This window comes from Blennius ocellaris (assembly GCF_963422515.1).
Source record: "Blennius ocellaris genome assembly, chromosome: 14".
In the NCBI taxonomy this organism is placed as follows: domain Eukaryota; kingdom Metazoa; phylum Chordata; class Actinopteri; order Blenniiformes; family Blenniidae; genus Blennius; species Blennius ocellaris.
In genome coordinates this window covers 10,867,801-10,887,160 of record NC_137663.1, presented here as the reverse complement: position 1 = coordinate 10,887,160, position 19,360 = coordinate 10,867,801, and the positions used below count along the sequence as shown (strand labels likewise).

The window sequence follows — 19,360 nt, the reverse complement described above, 5'->3', positions numbered from 1 at the left end:
GAGCAGAGACATGCTATAATGCACAAAAATAAGTTTCATCAGATGTTGTTTCCTCGTTTTTGTCAAACAAATCTGTATAATAATAATAATACTTGTTAACTGACGTTCAAGTTTTACAGTCATGATGGAGAGAAATGTTGAAAGGACATAATCCTGAAAACTATTTAACTATAAAACTATACTTGGTCATAGTTGATCATTAGTTTTTTAACAACAATCCTTGTTTTTCATAGTAATCATGCTTCATTTCAGTTGACTCAAAACTTGGAATTTTAATTGGAAACAATGTTAGATCCTGCAGGGGAAAAAAAAACAAAAGCGTGTTGTAGCCTGATGGCTGATATGAAGATTGCAAGTTTCAAAAAGTACAGATGTGACTCATGTGTTTGCTTCTTAAGAGTATAAATAGACACATTATGATGTATTTCACTCAGAAGAAAACAGTAACTCCACACACGAGTCATCAAAATAGTCCAAATCACTTTAAAATGCTGTGAAGCGACAATAAACCACAGCTAATAATACAAAGTCATAGAAGATGACCAGGGTCAAATTCACAGGAGGAATCTATTAAGGTTATTTGGTTGAGTTACAAACAACGAACCTGAAATAATTGTAGTGTAAAAGTTAAATAACATTGAGTCACAGTTTCCTGTTTTTTTTTCTCCCCTGCATCATTTTCTCTCTCCACTCCACTCGGCTGTCTTCTCATCTCTGGTCCAGAGCTCCGATCATTGATCGGTCTCGCCTGCCTTCCTCTCTCATCTTGTGCCTCTGTGGACGATCACGAGCAGCAGATAGATGAGCTCTGACAAGACGGCTGGAGTTGAAAGACAAATGGCCACATTCGCTTCTGTCTATTCTGTTGTGATCTTTTACAGACACAGCTCGTCGTGTTATCGCAAGGCCTTTTTTTTTTGTCATGGTGATTTTTTTTTTTTTTTTACAATTTTTTGGTTCTTTCCAGACACTTTGTTTTATCTGCTTCCTCCACTACTTCTTGCACTCACTTTCAATCAAACCTTTAAAGGCCAGCAGTGCAACAGATAATCACCTTGCCACTTTCAGGTCTCAAACCAGAAGACGGAACAACTGCCGCCAACAACCCTGTGGAGACGATCTCTCTCTTACCTCCGAGGGAGCTAAGCTACTCCTCCATTTGTTGGCAAGCGGCGCTCTAAGCTATCCATCAAGCTTCCTCCGCTGGCATCTACCTCTGATTTTAATACTGCTAAGTGTTTCAGTTTTGTCCTTTAAGGGAGCGGAGTCTACCTCTTGCACTCCCTGGCACACGCTGATATAACGTCAGGACTGACGGATGCGGAACTGAAGCCAAAAACCCGACCTGAGTGTCCTTGTCCTATGTGAAGTCAAAACCTAATGAAATGCAAATGTGTCCTGGTTCTTGATGCACGGGAGACACAGAAATCCAATTCTTTTAAAGTAACTATCTATATGAAAGTATGGCTAAAGTAGCTAGTTTGAGAGTTTTTACAGGTCATAACCAGAAGACCACCAAAGCTTTATGTCTTGCGGCTTGAATGTTGTCAGAGGTCAGAGTTCATCCTGCAGCGACGATCCTCTCCTTAGATTTATTCCTCTCTTCCTGTCAGCCTGTGGCCCGTCCACTCATTACAATTCTCCCCAGGGAGGAGACGGGAGGGAGGCACAGGGGTACATTATAGTAAATGGACTTTATGGGTGTTCTTTACAGGAGGCAACATTAAGGTAATTATGTGTGCTTGTGTGTGGCGGTGCATGCGCGCGTGCATGTGTGTATTCTCCGAGGAAAAAGATGTAATGGAAATGAAAGATCTGCTTCTCATAAGGTAAAGTATATTGTTGCTGTATCCCACACCGTGTATTTTCCTTCTGGTCACGAAGCCGCATCATTGACAAAGGAGGGTGTAGAGGCTTTTTTAATCTATGAGTTACTCTTAAACAAATCTTCAAAGTCAACTGGGAAAAACTTCTTATTTAAAATGCTCAATGTCAGGAGAATGTGATCCTAGAAACAGACTGCCATTGTTTGAAATAAAACCTTTTGAGTTTTGTTATGAAACACTATTAACAATCATAGAACAGCTTTCTGAACAGAGTGGACTTCTGGACCAGCAGTGATGGTTTAAACATGGTTTGAACAAAAATGTGTTCAGGGGCCACATACTGCCGAATTTCACCTTGAGTGGGCTGGATTGCTGAAATCGTGCCATAACAACTTTTAAATTTCAACTTTAAAGTTTGTCATCGCTGTGGCACAGTGTATACGTAATGACGATGTCTATAGTTTCACAAAACAAAACTATTACTACTGAAAAATAACAATCTCAATGTAAAGGCAATCTCAATGATATCTTTGCATGCAAATTATTGCGAAATATCAAGAAAAAAAACACCCCTGCATGTTTTTACATTGTTAGTTTGCATTGGTTTGCTTCTATGGCAGCATCACCAATATTTCAACTGAAGTTTCAGTGCTTTTTTTTTGTCTGCTATTAAGAAATTAGTTAAATATTTTTTAAATCTGTTTTCAATGAATTGTCTATGCTTGCTTGGCAGACCAGACTGGAGCCTCTTGTGGGCCGATTTGTGTCCACTGGCCTTATGTTTGACACCCCGGGTTTAAATAAACAATCCTTGATTCAACATGCTGCTTTTTTTTCTTGGAAATAAAACCAAAAAAATCTGTTATCCGACTGAGTTTCCTTACATGAATAAAAACATGAGGCTTGACAACCCGGGGAAATTCCATATGAGTCAGGTTAAAGCCTGAGCTGTACAAGTAAACGGCTGACTCAGCACTTCCAGAAGAAAAACATTCAACTTCACCTTGTTAACTCTGACATGTGGGGGTGGATGAAACTGCATTTACTTTCCTCGCAGTAAGGCTTGTTTCTGGAGGTAAATATAGCTCCTTGTATTCACTACCAAAGCTGAATTAGGAGATCCGAGGCAGTGCGGTTAAATCAAAAAGCAGAGTGATGTTTTTAAACTGCCAGCAGTTCATCTCTCAGCTCAAACTTCAAGGCAATACAAGAAAATGTATTTCCATTCTAAATAACACTCTGAATAACACCTCAGCATTGTCTGAGGTGTTCTGTTATTAAATGTTGCTTCAACAAAGCCACGACGCACTAAAACGGATGTCTGGAATCAATAACTGAGCAGAATTCTGCTTTTGGTTTTCATTTGGACAATTAGACATGAGCACTGTTCAGTTCTCAACTCTTTCACCAGACAACAGGCCAATCTTCTACAAACGTTCATATATTTCCACACAAACTCCACCAAATCAAAGTTGACTTGCCTATTCCCATAAACATCCGCGCCCACATACGTGACCCAACAGCTCTTCCCTTTCCTCCTCCAAACTGCCCCCCCCCCCCTCCTTTAACCCCAGATCATGTAGATATCCTGTCTTGTGCATTGTTTTTCACATGTAAAAACTGTTATCTTCACTTTGTTGTGAATCAGCTTTTTAGTTTTCATTGTTTTCAATTTGGTTTATCAATGGCTTGCTGTGGAAACTCTTGGGGGGGGGGGGGGGGGGGGGGGGGGGGACATTTGATTACACTATCATAAGAAATTATTTTGTAGTTGTGGTTTCAGAAAAAGAAATGACCAACAAAAAAATGACAAGATAACATCAGAGTTAACTTTTAACTCTTTCTGATACACCCTCAGGCAACTTATTTCAAGTTACTCTAAAACACAGATCATATGCTGTCTGGAGCAAAGAAAAGAAAAAATAAGCCCATTGGCACAGTTAAGCTGACTTGACTTGCTCTTCTGTATTTTTCAAAATGGAACTGTTTCACATCGCAATAAAAGGCTAAAAACAGTACCTTTATGTTTTCATGCTGGTTTCTTTTCTTTAGGGAACTATTGGCAGGTTTATGGTTTTAAGTGTTCAACAACGTAAGCATGCAAAGTACTTTCATCAACACGAAGCTTCACCCCTACATTTGGTAGGGGAAAGAGATCATTTTATCATTGAGACACGCAATAAATTCAGTCATACTTTATTGATCTCTTGAGATGAATTCTCTTTTAGTACATTTCTTTTTGCAGGGAGGTCAGAGTGTGCAACAGAGCACAGAGGGAGCTGTTATGTCGCCTCATCTATCATTCATAACAAAGCCAATCCAAAAGGCAACAATATTTTTGAAAAAAATAAGCTGTTCTTGAACAGTGGAAACTAAAAAAAAAAAAAAAAAAGGTTAATCAAATCTTACTTGATGTTAGTCAAGCTAAACAATCCAGGTAAATGACAAGGCTTACAAAGCTTAAATGAACTGCTGAAATCCAAACATAGATGTTATTCATGCCTCATTACCTTTCACATGACATAAAATGACCCTGGATGAAAACCTGAATGTGCAAAGAGTCACAGCTGCAAGCATTTCTAACCTAAACTACTTGCGACAATGAATCATCTTGTTCAAATCATTGTGTCCTCCTTCTTTAATGCATCGATGAACTTTTGCCCTGGCCTTCCTCCTCTCTTTCCTGTCAGCTCCATCCTCTGCATCATTTTCCCGACAAAGCTTCCATCTCTCCTACATTCATGAGCATATCAACTCAGCCTTGTCTTTCTCATTTCACTACTAAACAGTAGGTGAGTCAGCATTTAATTGATTTATGCCACAAAACTGCTAAGTTTAAGCATTTACATTAAATGTGTCCCATCGTGCATCTTTTGCAGTCAAAAACTAGCGAATGACAGTTTGAAATTGCCCGCTGGTGCAAGATCACCAAACACCCAGGACGGTGTGTAAACCTTTTCTTCAGAGAAAAAGAAGTCATTGTTACAGAATATAACAGAGAAACTCTATTTCACATATAGTGTAGTACGCATTTTTTTTTTTTTTTTTGTAATTGTACAGTGTGGTGAGAGTGGGGATATGAATGACTGAGTTATTCCATTCTGTTCACCCCTTATGCTCCGTTCTGACATTTTTAGTTCAAGCTTCTGTCTAGGTAGGAATGAAAACTTCAGGACTGAGTTATCAGAACATGGGTGAGACGTATTTCTACTTGGATGTCGATATATAAATATTTCATGTAGTTTTCATTAGTTACAAGAGATATTGCGGATATATAGCTTTAAGTCCTACATTGGACAATATACTCACCCGGCAGTACTCGTTTATGGGCCTTAATCTTTTCATTGCCACATCCCTGATATGGCTCCTCCTGAACAGGATCTTCCCTGAAACAAAGCAAGAACACCAAATGAAAATTTTAAACATTGAGGACATTGCAAAGGTAGCACAGACAGTCAAGTCTTCCCACTTTTACTTGAAAATGGAAACACATAGTATGCTTCTTTATGCAGCTCGTCAATAGTCTTGACCTACAGTTTTCTCTTCACCACAATTAATGAGCATGTATGTCAGCGTTGCATACAAGATGTTGCTCTTTTCAAAATTCATGTCTAAAACAAGCCCTACATTGAAGGACAGTCAGGATATAGTGGCTTTTACAAAAGCTCAGTTAATAAATTAGCATGCAGACACAATACCGTCTTGTCATCAATAACACTGACAGCACAATGAGGTGGGTAAAGAGCGAGGTGAATAGCTGGCCTTTCCCGGTCATGAATAAATGATTTTGGGAAAGCAAAAGTGCTCGGCAGTTTAAAATGCTACTCCCCGACTCTTATCTCCACGCACGCATAACCACAGGCACAGAAAAGCTTGGGTCGCCATAACAATAACAATAGCAAGAAATGGCTACAAATAGGCCTCTTAAAACTTTACTGACTTAATGCGATGCAGGAGATTTGAGAGCTAACGTCTATTTTTACTTGATTTTGACAGTAGAATAATAAAGTACATTATAGGGGGACAGCTCAAATGAAAACACAGGCTGGGCAGGAAGGCAAAAATACAACAACAACAAAAAATGAGACTGAATTCCAAAAGAGTTCTTATATCACTTCCATCAAGAAGCTATGCTGTTTTCTTTTCAACGAGGCCTGCTGAAACATGAATCTATCACACAGGAGTTTGCTGCTGAGCAATCAACCCCCTACAGATCCACTGTTTCTCCCCTTGCAGCTAAAAAAGACGTTTCTGCCCCGTTATCCCACGCGGATGAAATCCACAGCAGACACGGAGAGATGGTGTCTAATCACCTCAGTGTCTGATTATGAATATGTATGATCATATGCTACTTTCTGTCTTAGGGGAAGATTAAATGAAGCCCAAGGTGAGAAGAAAAGAGAAGATGTGTAATTAGATGAAGACTGCTGAGTTGTAAGGATAAATGTGTGGTGACCTAAAACAACACGGGGAAAATAATGCAGATTTAGCACATTTTGCATAATACCCACAACCACCAACATCCAACTCTAAACACTGTCTCTCTGTTATAACTGCAATTTCATTGATTCAGGTTAAAAAAACTCAAAACTAGCAATGACTGCAGCATGTAGATAGAATAGTGCTCGAATGGCAGGGATATCAAATATATTTTAATTCAGGGGTCACATATAGGCCAATTTGATCTTTAAAATTTTGACAATTTGCTTTGTGGGTTGGCGGGCCAGATTAGAGCCGTTTTGCAAGCTGGTTTTGGCCCACAGGCCTTTAGTGAACAAATATGGCAATTTGTTGTTTTTAGTTAAATGTCGTCTTTTTTTTTTGTTTTACTTTGATCGTTTTGTTATTCATTAAACACAAGTCATAGGACAAACTTCATGAAAAATGAAACAAAGGTTTCCTTTTTTTAAGAAATAGAAAGATGTTTTCACAATTGCTTCGAGATATTCAAAGCGGGTTAGGCGAATGTTTGAATCCCAGTTATCATTTCATCTTGCAACATCATTACAAGCCCGCTTGTAAATTTCACCCTGTCTAGACTGCTCTCCACAGCTCAAGAGATTTCAAACCCTCAAAAGCCTACGTCCTCCACACTTCTATTTCGGTCTCCTTTTTTCACTCTCCTCCCGTCGTCACTCGTCAAACAGAAAGTGTTCTTGAAGGTTTTCCAAAGCTCTCTGGGGTCAGGAGAGTAACACTGACTGAACACTGCCCACTTTGTATGCACGACAGCTCATGGATGCAGCTGATGAAAAGGGTTTGCTTGGGGAGGGAGGAGGGAGGCAATGAGAGCTGCTGCTGTGGCTGAGGCGGGACAGACTTCATGGCAAAAAAAAAACCCAAAAACTGAGCCAGCACTGACCAAAGGTATTAAACAATGTTTGCTCCCTGAGAAAAGCAAAGAGGAGATTTGATTAGAACTCCTGACATCCTGTTTCAGTTAGTGTATTGACCAAAATCTGTATGAACTTGTATGAACCCATTTTGTCATGCAGTACATGTTTGCACCACAAGGTGGTATACTGAGTCACTCAAACAGCCAGTGGGAGCAATAAGTAGCATAGGCCATTTACATCCTCGATCCAATCTGGACCACTGTATCACGAAGAAGAGCCAGTGAGTCATAAATCTGACTGTCACACACACTGCTTGTAAAGGATAATATTGACCATAAATAATCCAGATAAAACAACAAATGTATGACGTGTCAATGCTACAAAAGGTGAAATGATGATTTATGTCTGAGGTGTAATTATAGTTTTCCTTTGTAAGTTGCTGACTAAGTGTAGACTGCCAACAAAGACAGATCTGCTGTTGGTACACCGCATTCAAGAGAGAAAAACAGGGATTGCTTTCTCCTGCAGACAATAGATGAATTTGACTGTAGGTTAACCAATGAGGTCAGAGAATCAAACCAGCTCTTTTGTGGGGGGTTTTAAACCAGTATTTTGCAGAGAACTGATAGTTATTCCACTTGATAAAATCTTACTTGACCTGTCCAACATGCTTTGAACTTGACATTCACCCCACAAAGAGTAGGTATTTTCAATTGGAGGCAATATTAAATACTAATAACCAATAAAATATAACTTCTCAGGTGGAAAATACATTATGAAACGTATCTTATCTCAATGACATGTATTAGACCATCTCAAGAACCGACTCCCATGATAGGTATTCAAATTATAACCAAGTGATTGCCTGCACATTCTATTCACTGAGCCATTTTGAAATAATAAAAGAGTGGGGAAAAAAATCATTAAGGTACGTGTGTTATTGGACCTCTGGGAAATTTCACTAAGGAGTTAAAGGATTGCCTCGGAGAGCAAAATGCAGCCAAGCTGGTGGTGGGTGCACCTGGAAAGAAACTGAGCAGAGATCATGTACAGAGAAAAACCACTGTGCTGATGTGGAGATACCAATGGAATAAAAACAAGTTGAAGGGTGTGATCAAACCAAACCAGAAAGGAAAACCCACTTCCATGCCTTGTTAGCCTGAGTCCACATCTTTGGATTTCTGCTTTGTTTGTAAAACGTTTTCTTGGCTGTGGAGAATCATCAGCAGGTCAGACGAATGTCGTTTGGAGAGATTTAGGAATTTGTCTGGGAAGTGGCGTGAGAAATGTTCCATCCCTGAAATTTCCTTTCATCCATCGACATATAACTCGGCTACATTCTACTTTCTCAGCAGAATTCTAGGAGAATATCCTCTAGAGTCTAGTGTGTGTGTGTGTGTGTGTGTGTTTTTTAAACAGCCTTTAATGTAAACAGGAATGTGCAGTGAGATGCATTGTTAGCCTGGTTTGTCTGGCTTTATAAAGCAGTAGGGGATCGCACTGAGAGCTGCCTCTTCCCCTCCTACTCAGAGTTCATCAAACAGTGTGAGTGCATTTGTGTTCCCTCAATGAGTTCCAGACATGCATGGGCATAAAAAAAAAAAAAATCCTATCCCCCACCCATCCGAGCCTGGTGGGGGAGACATGGGTGGGGTTTTTGGGAGAAGCTTTTCTTCCTCTCTCTCATAAAGGATTACTTTCAGGATCTCTAAAGTTGGTCTAGCACACCCAAAGCTTGAAAGACAAACAAAGTGCATTGACACTAAAACAGAATGTGCTTTTTGCCGTTCAAGTGTCCTGTTTATTCAAAGTGTATCGATGAATCATAGGTTGACAAAAGCTTGTCTTTTTGTGAGAGAAACAATATGCTGCTTTTCTAGAAAATGAAAGATAATCATCATGAAGCTTCAATTAGATTGTTTTAGTGAAACAGTTTAAAACTGGAGGAAATTCTTGCTCTGTTTATTTGGAGGATATAAAAACATTTGCAATTTGCAAAGTGTGCTTATGACACAGCTTAACTCTTACCTGGTAGAAATGGAATAATCCTGCGCTTCGGGTCTTTCTGGCCTCCTTCCACTGGAAATTTATCCAGCAACTCCATCTGAAACCACACAAATACGTAAGCTTATTAGATGTAAAGTTTCTGCACACACACACACACACACACACACACACACACACACACACACACACACACACACACACACACACACACACACACACACACACACACACACACACACACACACACACACACACACACACACACACACACACACACACACACACACGGTATACATAAATACCTCTAACAGCTGAGGGTGGGAAGGAAACGCTGATTTGTTAAAAGAAAAAAAATCAGCAGTTTCTACAAGGAATTTGGCCAATAAAGACAGGTCTGCCAATAATTAGGAATGTACTGAGCAGATGGTATGGTTTTCCAGTCCACTTCATGCGTTTGTCTTAGCAAAGCGGCTGCTAGCAGCGAGGCTACAGTGACATAGTGGAACATTTCTGTTTCCATTATTTTCAAACGGCAAAGAAAGTAGTCATTCCTTATTTCTCCTGGTCATGCCATTGGTTTTGCATGGTCTTCGCTTTATGGTGCTTGAAAAATTAAAATTCTTAAATTCTAAATATTTATTTCATATTTGCAATGTTATATCCACAAGTGTTTTGAAATCTGATATCTCCATTGCATAATCTAATACCAAGACATTCTGCGACTATCTTGTTCAGGCCATGTCCACATGACCCAAAATTATGGAGCGTTAACTGCTAGGCGCTATGGAAAAGGAGCAGTTCCATAGTCAATGCTCTGGAAATAGAGCTAACAGGGATCACCCCTGCTCAGACGAATTCCAGATTCAAAACAACTCCAAACCGACATAGATGGTCAGAACATTGTCACATCAAAGAGAAAGTCTCCAGTTTGAAAAAGAAGCACATATCTTGGAAACAATAAACAAAGGGGAAGCTGATCATCACCTCCAGACTGAGACCACCACCATCAACATAAGCGTAGTCGCTGAGAGGTTCAGGCAAGTATAGAAGAGAGCGAAATCCAAAAGAAAATGGGCAAATACTGTAGGAGCCTCCTACTCAGGCAGGAGCTGAAGAACCTGAGAAAACAGTTCAAGGGAGCAAAAAAGGATGGAAATGAACCTCATCAGAGATGTGCAAATTCATCTACAAGATGTAAATGTCCATTAGGGAAGTACAGAAAACAGGGGAAAGAAAGCCAAGTAGTGGACCTGCCCTAATTCGCAAAATCCACTGCTGTTTACCAAACCACAATGTTTAAAGGAATGTGATCAATGGATGGACCATTTCAAATAAACAAGTTTGTGACGTTTGCTGAGGTTCAGTGCAGAGGGTCTCGCACCAAGTCTTGGGTTTGATAGTCCCTCAACAAGGCCTCCATCGATGACACGGCAGTGACAACACCACACACCCAGGGACGAGGTGGGCTTTGAAGGGTCTCGAAGAGTTACCAACCTTCGGCCCGCATCAGCTTCAAGCCAGTAAAATATTGATCTCGAGCGTTGAAGAAAGGACAGACTCTAGTTTTAACCCCCAATGAGCTTTGCAAGCCCTCTTATGCCCAACATGTCATGCATGCCAATGAAATGGAAAGATTTTCAAGTTCTTCGGCTAATTCAATTAACTCCTACAACTGAAATGCTAAGTGCTCTCCCAATTGAAAGCTGCTCTGAGATAGCTAACAATATTCAGTGATAAATACAATTTGAAAAATTAATTAGGAGGAGCTTTAGCAGTAATTGTATCTCACTATTTTGTAGAAAATTAAGGGGGATTGTTTATTTTTATGAAGCTGAAGATCAGGCTTTAGGCATGAATGAAGCCAGATATAATTGTAATTAAATTACTTGTAATTAGCTTTGATGGTGAGATCACAGCACAATTAAGCTAAGATTTCATTTGTTCTATCAAAAAGGGGGAGAAGGCGTCCGTGGAAAAGAACGCACTGCATCCACAAAAGCAAAACGTGATATTAAGAGATCAACTTTCTTTCCCAATTTTTTAATCGGTAACATTCAAGGCAAAGGAGTTTTAAAAGGAAAAGAAGAAAGCAGTGAACTGCAGAATCGTCAAACTTTTGACCCCGCGAGTCAGACGTTCTGCTGATGATATAGCTCGACGTTCAAAACGGCATAAACACAGAGATGGTCAGACAGAGAGAGAACACAGATGAACCAATACCCAACACACTGTAATTGTTCCTATGAGTCTGCCCATGAGTGCAGGCAAACCCCCCGCTTCTGTGTCTACTCTAAAACGTGTATCTACTCTGTAATTAGAGACACACAACAAAAGGCAGTTGGACAGAGTCAAGTCGATTCTACAAAATACCAGTTACATCATGCACTCAACATCAAGTATTCATGGTCTACTGAGTGAAGAATGAAAACCGTCAGACTCCACCTATCATTCCAAGACTATTCTGAATATGCATTTTGGAATTTAGGTTATCTCTGGTACAGGAAGAAAATGCTTGCTACTGTCAAACCAATTACATATAAAATAGTTATTAACTTAAAAAAAACTCCTGGATTTAATCTTAATCCTTGCATTGTTTGGAAGATACCAACACTTATGCACACTAAAATGGAGAATCCTTAAATGTTCCTAAAAACTACACAATGGAAATATTGACTCCACTGTGAAAATAAACCAACAGTCTCATAGCACAAAGTATTTTGTTCCTTTCAAGCTCCACCAAGCTTTACAGAGTGGAGAACAAAACTTTTTGTTTTTTTTACTGCCATCATGTCACACTGCCAGTCCAGTTATACGCCCATGACCCTGTAAAGTTTTAAACACAGTTATTTCAGCTAATATATTCTTGCTGATTCAGAGCGTCACTAAATCGTCCAAAGGGTGTCATCACCATGTCTGGTTCGTATCCGCTTGAACCACAACATCAGCATTCACGTAAAGACCCAATTAAGACAGACCAAGACAGAACAGACCGTTGAATGAGAACATGAACAATGGCTGCTCTCTCTGCAACACGCCTTTAAAGATAGCCGGTGATTTTTTTTTTTTTTTTCAAATTCAGCTCTCTGTACATTCATTTATGAGGTCACGTTTAACCCTTTGCAGACATCCATAGTGCTCCTAAAACTCTCCGTGGCTGAGCTGTTCTCACAAAATCATTTTGTGGTTGTAAACTCCTTTTAAATGCTATTTTGCAGACATTTTCTTAATATTGGCATGAAATAGTCCATATGTTTCACGGTAGCATATGTTTCTGGGTATCTGATTAGGTGGTCCCCTTAACCCACAGTCTTACTCCTCTGACGGGTTTTCGCGTCGTCCCGTCGCTACAATTTTCTATCATTCCTCCATTGAGGTACCGAGCACCGAGGAACAGGTCTCTGAGGAGGAGCGACAACACAGCCGTCTGCTGATCTTTAGTGACCGTCACTCTCAATTTGCCCAAAATATGAAAATATTTCATCAGCCGTGAACCCACCTGTTGTTGTTTACATATGCCGCTTTGCGCTCATGGGTTGTTTTGTGAACTTGGTTTATTGAAACGTCTGTGCGCCACAACATCATGGTCTTTCAACAAGGTGCAGATGCTCGTCTCTGTCATGGGAGGAGATTCAGTGGGACGCTGCTGTTTACAATGAGAAATGGTGTGCTGTGTCACAGAGGATGGCCGCAGAGTTGCGGTCGGGTGAAGCCGGCCGCATCGGCGTTCTTCGCCTGACAAGCCCCCGCGTCGTTCACAACCCTGCATTGTTCACAACCCCTCCTACATTTTAACCGTGCTTTCTGTGGTGGCACCGCGCAACAGAGTTGGAGCCTGGGTGCGCTTTGCTGTACCGTATCCTCCCGCTCTACCACGGTGGAACCACGGCTTCAGTGCCCTCTATTTGAGTCTAACTGGGAGGAGGCCTTGGAATGATCGAAAACTAACAGAAGACCGTCCAGCTTTGATGGAATTTTTCTATAACCTGGACTCATTTGGTTTTCAATAACTGTGGATAGAGTCGAGCAATATGATGTTCTTTCTTGTGTTTGTCGATGATTATTTGACATCAATTGAAATAATTAATTTAGACCGTCTTGGTTAGTCATTTGATCACAATACAGTGGTAGATGTACACTGGACTTGTCAGGATTTACTTCGTTTTTGTTCTCGTGTCAAAACAGACTGTCAGGATATCTATCCATCCATCTCTTATACCGCTTCATCCTGTGCAGGATCGCAGGGTACTGGAGTCGCCCCCCAGCTAACTCAGTGCGAAGGCAGGTTACACAGCCCATCACAGGACAAACACACAACCACTTTGACACCATTTAGGGTCATGAATGACCTTACATGCATGGTTTTAGACTGTGGGAGGATACTGGAGTACTCTGAGGAAACCGACATGTACACAGGGGGAGAGAACATGCAAACTTTACACAGAAAGGCCCAGCTGCAACATCTGCCACTGTGTTGCCTTGTTTGGATAACTGCTGTTATATCTAAAAATATCAAGGAAACAATGTCTCAGTGTTAGCATACAGATTGAGAGTAGAAATATATTATGTAGCCACAGCAAAAGGGGAGTGCTGGAAGTTCAAGCTTGTGAAGGTAATATGACACGTGTGCAGCAAGGAAACTGTTGTTACGGACATGGAAATATAACTGTCAGGCAGAAGAGATCACCCAATGGCACAAAAAAAACAACTTTCCAGCTTTCTTAAAAAAAACTACAGTCAAACTTGGATGATGATTTCATATGCTGATACAGGGGAAAATAACTCATAATGAAAATGAATTGCTCAGTTTGTTATACAGAAATACAAGAATGAGAAAAAAGTCCCTTAAAAGGTAAACTAAGAGCTATTAATGAAATCAAAAGAGAAAAACAGTAAAATGGATGAAAAACAGATTGACAGATACACTTTTCAGAAAGTCAACAGCCTTGCAATTCATCTTTACAACTCCCAATGCACATACAATGGCAGTTGTTGGGATAAGTTATATACCGACACTACCTTTGCATCTTGTTTCAAATCCAACACTTGATGCATCGTTAAATATACTGCTCTAATCATGACTGAAGGTGAGTCGATAAAAGCAGTCTGTGCCAGTGATCACACAGAAATGTGTTGCTGTGGTGGAACTACATCCTCAGTCGCCTGGTCCAGCTGTGTAGACAGGATGTAGTGAATAACAGTTCCTGTCCGGCTGTGAAACGCTCAAATGACCTCAGAAGATCCATATGTCATTTACCATCTGCATCATCATTTCCCATTAACATACGCTCCTCCCAAATCAGAAGACAACAGCATCAGTTCAGAGAATGAGAGATGATCAGAGCAGCTTATGACAAAAGACAGGATATGACTGAGTAAAGGCAGAGGGATGATAACAGGAAATGAAAATGTGGTGACGAGAAGAGATGAATGACTCGATTGTATGTCAGTGTCAGGAGGGCAGGCACCTGGGAGGATGGTTGATGATCTCAAACTTCTCATTAATCCTCACAGTATGATACCTTAAAATGACGATGTCCTTTTGAAAGTAATTCAACAGACATGTATAATCCCCTTATCACTGTGAAGCTGATGAGATTCGGAGCGTACCAATCCGCTGCTGTTCTCTCCGAAATGCCACAGCTTCAAGTTACTTATGCCAAACCAAACTGGAGATAGGAGATGCATTTGTAATCGATCCAATTAGGTTTATCTGCATCTCCCTCACTCTTGAGAGCCCACCCACCGGCTGTCAACGCAGCAGGAAGCAGCTGAACAGCATGGCAGGGGGAATGCCCCTGCTGAGTGCCTCATATGTGAAATGTAGAAATATAGGCGACATAAACATGGATTTATAACATGTATCAACAGCAATCTGCTGGGTCCCAATGCGCAAATGAGCACAATGCGGAAGATTAATTCTGATACTGCAATTACTTCACTTAGATTAGTGGTTTTTAAAGCCCACTTTTCAATCCATGTTATTAAAGAAAAGGACACTCACTGACATGAGACTGTCTCTCTTTCAGTTAAATTATCCTAAATTTCTATATAAATAATCTATCACTTTGTGTTTTGTATTGACTCAATGTCCATCTCTTCACATTTAATTTACATTACCTAAAAAAGTTTACATTTATAGTAGATAGTACAGTTGGTACAAGTGAAATTTGTCAGTTAAATGTATTTTTGATGCCACGCTAAGGCCTTAAGTTGAAGAGTTAACTGCATTAAACGCAACTAAAAGTTGTAAGCTGGTGGTATTGATGCTAAATAACAGATTTTACTTACTTTACCATCTCTATCATTATACAGTTTTTAATTTATTTATTGCACCTTTCATAATCGCTTTATTTTAATGTATTTCATAAACTGAATTGCAAATTCAAGATTCTTAAAATTCAAAAATAGTGTTCAGACTGTAGTCTTGAACAAAGTGGGGAAACGTTAAACTTTTTTTTTTCAAGTTTTGACAAAAACCTGAAATTTCATGTAAACATTCAGAAACGGATCAAACTTTTAAGGTATTCTTACAAATAGACATAATCTCTGCAGCATTCTTTAATGCTCACTCCTTGTTTTCAGCCAATTGGTGTTGAGTAAATTACAAATAATGTTATTAGCTAAACACGCCATCTTATTGTGCTGCAGCGACATAAGAAGTGGTACGAACACATTTATGAGTGTTTTGTTGGCAGCATCTACAAGCTCACGTCATACTAATAAAATTGCTAATGAAATATTTCACATGCTTTTGTTTAGATTTACATTTGTGACCTCTGGAAAACCACACCGAGCCATAGGAGTTCTGTATTTGATTGCCCGTGCTCTGACCATCCCAATCAATTAAAAGGAATTTAATCTAATTAGGGTTGACAGTATGCTTTGCCTAAATTGACTCCATGCTCATTAAAAGCAATTGCCTCGCAGGATTTCCTGGAGTCCATGCTCTCTAAACTCCGATGTAGCCAGGGCCTCAGATCCATTACCTTTAAAAGAGGAAGCCGGGATACTAATGAGATTGCCTCCTTGTGCAACACACACCAAGTGTGACGTTCGAGAATGATTCAGACATTTCTGTGGTCATCAGCGTGGTCGTTGCATTCATCACTGTCTTCCATTAACTTCACTGGGACATTTTCCGACTCCTCTCGCACGGTATAATGACTAGTGTCATATGGGTGGAGCAGGGAGAGGCTGCCAACAAGTGCTTGGTCTTTTATAATGTAGACGGTACTTTCTCTCCCTTCCTTTATGACAATAAACTGCACACACGCATCAAAACAAACGACATACAGTCACATAGCTGACATGTTTACTCACCTGCAGATCGAAGAACTTGCTGTAGCGTCTGTAAATACTTTCCGTACTGCCATCGCTCCAGGACACTTTGATGATGTAAACCTGACAAAGGAAAGACAGAAATAAGTGAGACATGCTAACTAATGAACAGCCATTGTTGTGGAGCGCTCGGTCATACAGACTCCTTGGGGTGGGGGCAGGGGGGGGGGTTCCTGACTCATGGTGCCATTAACTGCAGCTCTGGGAATTCTTTGTGAGGCAAGCCAGACAGCAGTTAGTATAATCATTTATACACATGGGGGCAAGACGGATATTCGATTATTTCACTTCCTCCTGCTTCACTTCCAGCTGAGTGGGGCATCCTCCTCCTCCTCCACAGATGCACCAGACTGATGATTCCGGTTCTTTTATTTTTATCTTATTGCAGCTGAGACAGGTATATAGCCGTGAAGACGTTTCAGGACACATCTGAACTAATCACTGCAGTTTGGAAGCAACAGCTCTTTTATGTTGTTGTGGTAAGAAAAGGAGGAGGGGAGCGGCCGGGGAGGTGATTGGAAACTCCCTGGTGGCTCGCTGTGTCTGGCTGACTGCAGCTGGCTCCACTCCCAGACCTTCTCTGGCTCACGCTTTCTTTCAGGGTTGTCCAGTCAGATATGGTCATGGAGGGACTCACTACGGGACCATGATGTAGCCAAGCAAATTCATTAAGTTATTAAGTTGTAGTCCATTTGACTTCTATTGCTCATCTCAACAAGAAATGATCTTGAGCAACAACCACTGCTTCAAAAACTAAAAATGCTTCTAATCTGATACGACGAACAACCAATCTGTGTATATAGAAAGACAATAAGTTATAACTTAGTTATAAAAGCTCCTCCATGTGAAGCACTTAAGTGGAAATTCTACAGGAAATCTCAAGCAGATGGTTTCTTAAGCAGCTGTTTGTTCCCCAAAGCACACCTTGGGGTTCTGGAAGATTCAAGGTGTGAGGCCTGCATGTGTCAGGATACCAAAACAACATGCTATATACCAAAGAGCACAGGGACAGATGGAGAAGACACAGGACCATGGGAGCTCTGTGTCCTTGACCGCTAACGCTCACAGCGGGACAGGGTCTGTTAGTCCATCAGCCCGAGTTTATTTTTCACACAAATGATGAATGCAAACCAACATTTCCATACAAACACGGACACCTGCTGAGGCCTTGGCTCTCATGGTTGGCCTTCTAGAGCACATGATGTCATAGTGTTACTTTAGATTTGCAGGACAATTCACCCAAATTTGTCTCCCACGACCCTATCCCGGACAAAACTGATAAGTGTGGCTCTGTCTATTTGACGTTTTTGTCTCCCACACAATCTAAACAGTGAAACTTTTGAAGATCTTTTTCTAACCTCCTACATAGTAACACAACTATGACATTATCATGCATAGCACTCCAGATCTAACGTTCCAATAATGAAACAAAAACATGATATCTGATATCTGAAGAAAATCACAACTGTACAACTACACCACAAAACTTCATGAGCTGCAGGACATGTGGTAATGTTTAGACACGTCCCTTATTCAACTTCAGAAAATGTTATCTCTGCCAGTGCCTGCTTGTATGTTTCTCTCGGTTAATTAGAGAATCTGAGGCATGACGAAGCTGGATTGTTCGGTTTGAATTCGATCTGTACAGGGATTATAGTCTGGATGGTCTTCAGACTGGAATTTATTTTTCTTTTACAGTGTTTTCAGATACCTTACCTCTCTTCTGGAAACTGGAAAATAAACAGATTAATGACTACCGTGGTTAGAATTCAATTCCTAGTCATCCATAAACACAAAGACAATGTTCATATGGGCGCGTGTGATACTGAGTGACTTGAAAATATGCTGACTCAGGCAGCTTTGTGGGTCACAGCAACCAGATCTACTTAAATGTTTGTTAGCAGCACCCAAAACAAGTATTACGAGGTGTTATATACAAAAACAACAAGTTATCACATGTAACTTGAGGATGTTGGGATGTAGACGCTTTGAAACAGCTTCACTTTTAATTACACGCTTCTCGAAAAACAAAACAATGTAAATCTTGTAAGAATGAAGTAAATTTTTGACAAATATTAAGGTCTGAAAGACTTCTGCTCCATACTGCCCGACGTGTAACTTGACACTCTTTGTTTTTACTTTTCCCGGCAGGAAAAGTAGAAGAACTCCATAATAACCTCGACCTGTTGCTCAATCCACGCACCAAAACAACAGATTTCATAGAAATGACGCAAGTAATAACGTCTTACATAGTGTTTGTTTGGATTCCTTCGTTTCTGGACATCTTGCACGGTTACTTCTTGCACAGTGCGCCGTGGCATGATGTCTCTTCTTTCTTCTTTGCGGCTCCGTTAAAAAAAAAAAAAAAAAAAAAAAAAATCCCGAACGGCTTTTACGAGCGATCACACCCGGCTGAAAGAAAGTTTGCAGCGCTCCTTTGTCATCCGTTTAGATCTCAACAAATCCCGCTTTGCGTTAAAATACCCACGTCAGATCTCCTGTACAACATTCAAGCCAGAAGTTAATATTTCTTTCTTATTTTTTTTCCGTTTCCCTTCACCTTCCTTGTGCCTGATCCCGACCCGCTGACGGCTCCAACCAAACTCCCAGCCTATCCCAGCTCGCCCACTTCCATGAGAGCAGCAAAGGGGACGCTACATTATGCTCCAAAGACCAGCCCCCCATTCCTCCAGGCCCCCAGTCTTCTTCCTCCTCCTCCTCCTCCTCCTCCTCCTCCTCCAGCCCTCCGGCGTCACGCAGTGCGCGCAGCCCGGAGCGTCCAGTGCGCACGCGGCACCACGGGCTCGGAGCGCATAGGTCGCAATAGAGCGAATCCTGCTGAAATCAATTCTT

The 19,360-nt window shown here is 40.7% G+C and overlaps 1 protein-coding gene across 1 annotated transcript in view; it reads right to left on the bottom strand.

Annotated features, from left to right (window-relative positions):
* The window catches only part of sh3pxd2b (SH3 and PX domains 2B), a 31,716-nt gene extending 12,620 nt beyond the window's left edge, over nt 1-19,096 (bottom strand). Inside the window, exons 1-4 of the mRNA XM_080509185.1 lie at nt 18,757-19,096; nt 16,490-16,570; nt 9,191-9,266; nt 5,136-5,212 (exon numbers count right to left, since the gene is read on the bottom strand). Of these exons, the coding sequence (XP_080365311.1) occupies nt 5,136-5,212; nt 9,191-9,266; nt 16,490-16,570; nt 18,757-18,828 (306 nt within the window). The 5' untranslated portion in view covers nt 18,829-19,096. The remainder of the gene's footprint in view (nt 1-5,135; nt 5,213-9,190; nt 9,267-16,489; nt 16,571-18,756) is intronic.
* Nucleotides 19,097-19,360: the final 264 nt, after the last annotated feature.